At 41.7% G+C, this 9,061-nt stretch overlaps 1 protein-coding gene across 1 annotated transcript in view; it reads right to left on the bottom strand.

The window, feature by feature from the left end:
• The window catches only part of GIGYF2 (GRB10 interacting GYF protein 2), a 129,033-nt gene that overhangs the window by 18,328 nt on the left and 101,644 nt on the right, over window positions 1–9,061 (bottom strand). The window contains exons 20-21 of the mRNA XM_011952019.1: window positions 8,613–8,849; window positions 1,422–1,544 (exon numbers count right to left, since the gene is read on the bottom strand). Of these exons, the coding sequence (XP_011807409.1) occupies window positions 1,422–1,544; window positions 8,613–8,849 (360 nt within the window). The remainder of the gene's footprint in view (window positions 1–1,421; window positions 1,545–8,612; window positions 8,850–9,061) is intronic.

Below are 9,061 nucleotides of genomic sequence, written 5' to 3'. Positions count from 1 at the left end.
TGCAGTGAGCCGAGATTGCGCCACTGCACTCCTGCCTGGGTGACAGAGCGAGACTCAATCTCTAAAAGGAAAAAAAACAAAAATAAAATACAAATGAAATAATTATTAACTTCTGGCAGGCAGGAGGAGACCTGGGATTCCTTGTCATCACCACTATTATTATCTTTTCATTTGGTGGGGACCAAAATTAGTGGGATAATTTTTAGCCCTGAAGGGAGAGATATACTCTGTTCTGCATCCATTTGTTGATAACCTTTTAGAGAAAGATGATTCCAGAGAAAGTTCAATCCTTTTTTTTTTTTTTTTTTTTAAATAAAGGTAGGAAATAAGGTCATCTTCAAGTGTGAAGAAACATCTTCTCTTACTGGATGACTTCAAGCACACTACATGGTAAACACAAATAGATAATTTCCACTTCTCCTTGTGTATCCAACGCCCTCCTAATTTCAGTAAACCACATGACCCAAATCCAAAAATGACAACTGACATTCTCTAACAAATTGACAGCTCTACCTCAAATCATATCTACATAAAGCATGTTCTTCAGGACTCTGCTATATTACGTCATCTTTTCAGAGGCCCTCTCAGACCACACTACCTAAATCTGGACAATCCACCACACCATCACTACCCCTGATTCCCAACACTCTCCCTACCCACCTTCCCTTGTTATCTCTCTGACACTTATCAACCTCTCATACGCTATATTTTCTACTTTTCTCTCCTCAACCAGAGGGTCAGCTTCATGAATGCAGAAAATCTTGCCTGTTTTAGACTCAGCTATATCCCCAGACCTTAAGTAAGTAGGTAGGTATTCAGTAAGCATGTGTTGAATGAATGAACGAATGAATGAGGCACCAAATGGCATACTGAACCAAACTATGAATTATTCATTTTCTCCTCTCTGTCAAAAGCTGTGTTATTCCCCTTCCCTTTTACACTCTTTTGTACCCTTCCTACACTAATGATGAACTATAGGATATACACTTAAAAGCAGAGGTACTTTATTTCTGTCATATTTTTCTAGACTAGTCAGGGAACCCAGTGTCTTTGGAGAAAAATACATTCTGCTTTCTAGACATCAGACTTACAAAAGATTATCTGCACACAACTCACCCACAATTTTGAACAACCCATGCGCTTTTATTTACGAGGTCTTCTCAAGAACTACAGTAAAATGCTTAAGAAAACTGAACAGTTATGTTACTCAATCTCTCAATCTTCATGTTATTCCTATGAGATCCTTCACATCTGCTAGGGTAACCAAATTATGGGACAAAGTTTAATAATGAACATCCAATTCAGACACAAAACAATTCTGATAGTAACTGTCCTCAGTAACCACTAATCCATAATGCACGCTAGATATTCTGGAACACTGCTTGACTAGATCCCTTTAAATAAAAACTTTAAAATTTTACCTCTTCTCGAAGCTGCCGTTCTCGTTCTTCCTCTAGTTTTTGGATTTCGGCCAACGACAGTGTGGCCTGGGACTGACATGCTGTTGTATTGGACTGCTGGCCCCACGTTGAAGAAGAGGGAAGCTAACAAAAAAGGGAAGGCAGGAAAGTTCATGAGGAAATGTGGACAGGAAACAAAGAAGCAATAATGCATTATGTACACCCAGAACAAATGCATTTCTGTCAACTTCATTTACCACATTCAATTCAAATTTCCTTCTTCATTGCTTTTACTTACTATCCGCTCAGTTAGCTCCTTTTGCTTAAGTTTTTGTCACTGCTCCAAACCTAAGTTTATTTTAAAACAACTTATAATACACATATTTGATCTAACACTTGGTGACAACAAATTTGTTACATCTGGTACTGACATAAACAGCAATATCTGGTACTGACATAAACAGCAATATACAACCACAAAGAGGAGTAAACAAAAGAGTCACTAAATTGGCTTAAGGATTTTTTAACTGACAAAAGCAACAAAGGACATGATATGCTGCTGTCCAGTGAAAGGGTTAAGGGCATGATTTCTGAGGGTAGCACCGTGAGATTTCTCATCTCATGAGAGATGCTGGCATAGTTCTTGATCAGCCTTTATGAAAGGGAGCCACTGTTAACCAGGCTGTAGCTTCTAGTCATGAGCATTAAGCTGCTTTTAATCAATAATTTTATTTTTCCCATCCCTTAAGATTATTGACTAAAATAGAGTATAAATATCTGGGTCCTGAATATTTCAATATTCTCAAAGCCTGATTATTCTCAGAGAAACCCTTGCTCTTCCTGGCCAGAAAAAGATACACTTTTAATACTGAGGCATCAAACAAGTAAACACAATAAAAAAGAAATCTAACCAGACTTAAAAAATGTATTTAATAAAAATAACACACGTATATAGATCAAAACAAATAAAATGCCAAACAGTCCCTCAAAAGAATGGACCTACAGCAGAAATCTGTAACAGTGGATACTGATAGGATAAAAGGTATAAACAGTTTAAACCACCACTGATATTGCCAAACAACTCATCAAATGAATGTCTTCAACACTAGTGAACATAATCAACCCTTAACATTTTTTGGCCAGTAAGATAGACAATAGGGCATTTCTCTCAAAATGCACCTGCCCTGGGGTTGGGGAGGGGTGCAGAGGAAGTTAACAAAGACTGGGGGAAGGAGGTGCTGAGAGGCAAAACTGAGCAAAAATTAACTTTTTCTCTATAGGAAATGACTCATTTGAAGGCACTATCAAGATCAAGTAAGGCAGTAGATCTCAAACTGGCAGCATAACCTGAAGGGACCTATAAAAACATAGAGGCCCTGGCTCCACCACATGTAATCAATCAGAAGATCAGAAGGGAAGGCAGGAGAATCAGCATATTTTAATCATTCTGATGCAGCCAGTAACCACTGATGCTTTCTAATATCACAGTAGATGTGTCACCCCATGATAACCAGGAAACAATCTTTCAAGCCTGCTTCAGCAGAACTCAGTCAGCACCGGGAATAGAGGTAATGCCTCCAGAAATGGCCGTCTATCCTCACGGGCACCTCTGAGAATCTTCCTATTGCTGTGCCAGTATATATTTATTCTCTCTCTCCTCCCTGGCCCTACTCTCTATTTCTCTCTCTATAACACACACATACATACGCATACACACATACACACACACACACACACACATACATACGTACACACACTCTCTCTCTAGGTATACATACACACAAAATATATACTCCATATTTCATAGATCTGCTCTCTAAGGTAACTGCAGACCAAACTTAAGTATTCCTTATATAGACTTATGTCTGTTGATAGCTTTCATTTTCCTTAAATCTTCCTTGTACATCGGAAATAATATCCCAGAACTCTTTCAACATTGCCTCATGACATTTACCAGCCCAACCATCACCCTATAATGCCCACTCAGGAGAACTGCAGTGTGTTAATCATGCTTCTCAGAACAAACTTTTGACAAGTCAAAAGCCAACAGGGACCCCTGAATGCCTAACATCCTTCACTGATTTTTGAAACTATATTCTTCTTGTTCTGCCCTAACATTGCTACCTTACATTTCAACACTGGTTTTGCTTTAAGAAATAACTGTTTCACTGTCAGAACGACAGCACGAGGAACTGCGTGCACCTGCTCCCTGGCAAAACTGGTGAAGATCATTTTTAAAATAATCATTTAAACTCTCTGACTGGCAGCAGGGCCTCACACCTGTAATCCCAGCACTTTGGGAGGCCAAGGCAGGCGATCACTTGAGGTCAGAATTTTGACATCAGCCTGGCCAACATGGCAAAACCCTATCTCTACTAAAAATAAAAAAAACATAGCTGGGTGTGGTGGCACACACCTGTAATCCAGCTACTCGGGAGGCTGAGGCAGGAAGATCGCTGAGGTGGAGGTTGCAGTGAGCCGAGATTGTGCCACTGCACTCCAGCCTGGGCAGCAGAGTCAGACCCTGTCTCAAAAAAATAAATAAAGTCTCTGGTAGGAGAGACTACCAGAGGTAGTTTTTCATTTGCTCTAAGGGCATAGAGCAAATGAAAAAAAAAAAAGTTTATTCAAGAGTATTTGCTAAAACTCAGTAAGAACAGCAAGAGTTTGTGATACTTAAACCAAGACCTACTCTCTCCTTCTCTCCTCCCAGCTTAATGAGACAGAAACTCCATTCTAGACTGGTATAGTCAAGACACGGCTCCCTTCTCCCCTCAGTCATCAGTCAGCAGGCTTTCTTCCTGGGAAAAGCACATTGGTGTGTCTCACCCTGATGCCGGTTACATGTGACAAATGCTACGATCCAAACAAGTGCAACTGATGTGGGGGCTCTCTTATTGTGCCCAGCCCCACTCATAGGATGGAAACTCTTGACCACAGCAATACCAATACTAGGGCCGTGATCACCAATAGGGCTGGCTGGGCCAAGCCACCAGGAGAAGCAAGCCAAGAAGACCTGAGGCTACTATTCTGCTCACCCTTCAGCAAATGTCAGAGGAAAGCAGACCACTGTGCCCACTTCCAGAGCTGACTGAGAGATTTTTGTCTGAAGGTAGGAGTGTAGGAAACAGGTAGAAAACGGAAAGCTCCAGGTTTCTTCCCAAGGAACTGACTTTATTTGCAACAGATAGTGGAGGAGTTCAAGCCTAATGGTGTTTTCAGAAACAGCAGAAGTTGGGGTAAAAGGCAATTGGGAGGAGACTGGTAGATTCATAGGAGATACAAGCTAAACTGTAGGAGGCTGCTACCTTATCTGAGAAAACTAGTTAAAGAAAACTGGAAGAAATCCTCCCGGAGTCAAAACAAATTTCATATATAGACCTCAGGAGCTATTTTTTCAAAGAAACCTGAATTTAAGTGGATCAGTCTGTCAGTGTATGTCCCAAGGGACTTTTTTTTTTCTTTTTTGGAGACAGGGTCTTACTCCGTCGTCCAGGTTGGAGTGCAGTGGTGTGATTTTGGCTCACTACACCCTCCGTCTTCCATGCTCAAGCAATCTTCCCACCTCAGCCTCCCAAGTAGCTGGGACCACAGGCACACATCACCACGCCTGAATAAATTTTTGTACTTTTTTTTTTTTTTTGGTAGAGATGGGGTTTCACCATGTTGCTCAGGCTCGTCCTGAATTCCTGAGCTCCAGCAATCCACCAGCCTTGGCCTCCCAAAGTGCTGGGATTATAGGCGTGAGCCACTGCACCCAGCCCAGGACAATTTTAACCCATTTCCCATCTGCCCTGAGAATATTTGCTGGCAGCATGTGCAGCTTTAGCGTTTACCTAGAGCTAACTTGCAGGGTTTTTTTTTCTAGATCATTTGGCATCTGTTTTCTGTTCCAACAAGCTGTCCTAACTGCATCAGTGCTGTTTGGATGTAATTCTCTAAAAAGCATTTAGGGGTAAGGTTAGGACTGTAATCCCAGAGTTACCTCAGGGTCAGCGCTGCAGCCACATGTACCACCAGGAATATTCTCAGGGCAAACAGGAAACAGGTTACGAACAACAGAGCAATCGGCTAGCAATAAGTGGAGTGAAATAGCTGAGTGTAGAAAAGACAATCAAAGAGAGCCCTGCCAAACCCAATGTCACCTCGGAGTCACTCTGGGCACACCCACTGCTGTACCCCCAGCATGGGCAACAGCAAAGTCTTCAACATGGTCGGGGGAGGAGGGGAGAGTTGGACTCCACTAAAATAATCTATCCAGTCACAAAACAAATAAACAAACAAGTAAGAAAATCAAGCTGGAAGGGGCGAATGGAGATACCCAGAGTTGCTACAAGACATTATCAAAAAGTCCAGCTGCCAATAAAAAATTACGAGACATGCAAGAAACAGGAAAGTATAACCTATACACTGGGGAAAAAAAGCAGGCAACAAAAACTGCCTGTGACAATGAACAAGATGTCAGACTTAACAAAGACTTCACATATGTTATAAAAGCTGTTTCAGGGAACCTAAGAAAGCTATGACTAAAGTAGTAAAGGAAGGTATGATGACAGTGTCACACCAAATAAAGAATATTGATAAAGAGATAGATGATATTTTTTGGCCGGGCGTGGTGGCTCAAGCCTGTAATCCCAGCACTTTGGGAGGCCGAGACGGGCGGATCATGAGGTCAGGAGATCGAGACCATCCTGCCTAACACGACGAAACCCCGTCTCTACTAAAAAATACAAAAAATCTAGCCGGGCGAGGTGGCGGGCGCCTGTAGTCCCAGCTACTCCGGAGGCTGAGGCAGGAGAATGGCGGGAACCCGGGAGGCGGAGCTTGCAGTGAGCTGAGATCCGGCCACTGCACTCCAGTCCGGGCGACAGAGCGAGACTCCGCCTCAAAAAAAAAAAAAAAAAAAGAGATAGATGATATTTTTTAAAAAAGCAAAAGGAAATTCTGGAGTACCAAAGTATAATAACTGAAATTAAAAACTCTGCCCATCAATGGAGGATTGGATAAAGAAAACGTGGTGTTTATATAAAGCATGGAATGCTACTCAGCCACAAAAAAGAATGAAATCTTGTCTTTCACAGCAACACAGATGGAACTGGAGGCTATTATCCTAAGTAAGGTAACCCAGAAACAGAAAGTCAAATACTACATGTTCTCACTTAAAAGTGGGGGCTAAACAGTGGATACAAACAGGCATACGAAGTGGAATAATGGACACTGGAGACCCCAAAAGCTGGGAGAATAGGAGGTAGGTAAGGGGTGAATAATCCAGTATCCTACTGGATACAATGCTCACTATTTAGGAGATAAGTACACAAAAAGCCCGGACTTCACCACTATGCAACGTATGCAATTAAGAACCTACACTTGCATGCCCTAAATATATATAAAAATTTTTTAGTTAAAAAAAAAAAATCACTAGAGGTACACTACAGTATCTCTGAACTGGGCAAAAGAAAGAAATAAACTTAAAGATAGATCAATACAGATGACACAAAGAACAGAGAGAAGAACACGAAGAAAACTGAAGAGAGCCTTAGAGAAATGAGACACCACTAAGTGCATGAAGTGCATCAACATAAGCATTACTCAAGTGCCTGAAGGAGAGAGAGAAAGGAACAGAACATACAATTGAAGAAACAATGGCTAAAAACTTCTCCAGTTTATGGAAAAACATTAATCTACACATCCAGGAAGAGCCATGAATTCTGAGTAGATTAAACACAAGGAGACCCATAAACAGATATGCCATAGTAAAAATGCTGAAAGCCAGACTATTTGGAAGTTATCTTTTTTTCAAGAATCCTTTCCAAACTTCCCAGATAGACAGTGGTTCTCACATTTTAGAGAGCATGGGTTTGTTTAAATACAAGATTTCTCAGTTCTACCCCTAGAGGTTCTGATTCAATAGGTCTGGGGTGTGAATCCGGACATCTCACAAGTTCCCAAGCGACGGAACTCTGAGAATGACTGACTCCATGCCACCTCTCCCACTACATTCACCATACTATATTCTACTTTCTGGTTTACATGTCTAACCTGTGAGTTCCTTAAAGATAGGGGACACTAAACCTTACTGCTCACTGTAGACCCAGCATGAAATTAGCAGACCCTCCCATAAATCTGTTCCTCCCTTCCCAATTACTCCAATTCCATCAATAGTTCCACTATCTTCTCAGTCCTGAAACTTATTCTGGCAGGTACTCCAGCTTCCGCCTTCCTCCCTCAGCTCCAGAGAGTAATTAAGTCTTGCTGACTGCTATCAGGCCAGCTCCCTCCTGCTGGCCTCTCCTATTCATTCACACCAGCACCAACATAGCCTCTTTACTGGGCTGTGTTTACCCAGTATTCACTTTCTCCTTATTAAAAAAAAAAAAAAAAGGTTTGAATCCTCCTTAAAACAACACTTTGTATATATCACCTCTTAATGTAACTTGCAATAAATGCCCATGGCCAACTCTGTTTCAAGCCCTATATTCTAGTTCCCATTCACACATATGAATGTTTACATGCTCATATTTTTAAGTTTGTGAGCTCTCTGGGAGCAACTGCCTTGTCTCATTTATCTTTGTCTCAGCAGTGCTGAACTGGTATAGAATAGGCACTCCGGTGTTTACTGGGCCACATTAAATTTACGAACCAGATTTACACGTTTTGCCTGCATTATTGCTCATGTCCTATTCTCTTGTTTACTCCTCTTCTCATTTAAATGCCTAATACAAAGTACGTGCATTATATACCTTATTGATGATCAACAAACCAAAGTAGTAATATTCAATGATAAAGAAAGTGCCGGGCACAGTGGTTCATGCCTGTAATCCCAGCACTTTGGGAGGCTGAGGTGAGCAGACTGCTTGAGTCCAGAAGTTCAAGCCTGGGAAACGTAGTGAAACACCATCTCTACTAAAAACATAAAAAACTAGTTAGGTGTGGCGGCGCGCGCCTGTAGTCTCAGCCATTGGGGAAGCTGAGGTGGGAGGATCGTATGAGCTGCCTAGGAAGTCAAGGTTATAGTGAACCAAGATCATGCCACTGTACTCTAGCCTGGGTGATGGGAGTGAGTCCCAGTCTCAAAAATAAATAAATAATTTCAAATACTTTAATATAAAAAAAAGAAAGAAAGTACAGTTTTACTTCTACTGGTACAGCCAGCACCTACCTAACTAAAAAATGTTAGCAAGGAGCTCCTAAGGTTGATGCCTCGGGCTTTACCTTCATCTGCGCCAGCTGTTGCTGTTGCTGCTGCTGCTGCAACCTCCGGAGAGCCTCTTGCTGCTGCTGCCTCTGGCGCATTAACTCCTTCTGCCGTTGGACCTCCAGCTCCTTCCTCTTCCGTTCTTCTTCCTCATGCCGGAGTCTGGCTGCCTCCTCTTCCATCCGCAGCCGGTTCTCCTCTAATCGACGCTGGGCTTCTTCTTCTTCCCGGGCCCATTTTGCAGCCTCCTCTTCCTTTCCAGAAGGAAAAATTAAAGAGATAAAAATTGTATTAATTGTGGGGGGAAAAAATCTGACTCACTTTTGAAAGCTTCTGTCAAATGGCTATAGAAATGACAGAGAAAGCAGAAACTGTTCATGATGATGCAAGGTAGAAGTAACTTTTCTTTTAAAATATATTTATAGTAGCCACAAAGGCCTGGTATGCTTACAGGATGAAATTTTAA

The sequence above is a fragment of the Colobus angolensis genome, unplaced genomic scaffold (assembly GCF_000951035.1).
Source record: "Colobus angolensis palliatus isolate OR3802 unplaced genomic scaffold, Cang.pa_1.0 Scaffold33, whole genome shotgun sequence".
NCBI lineage: Eukaryota > Metazoa > Chordata > Mammalia > Primates > Cercopithecidae > Colobus > Colobus angolensis.
The sequence above is the reverse complement of the archived record's forward strand: the minus strand, read 5'-3'. Positions and strand labels throughout refer to the sequence as shown.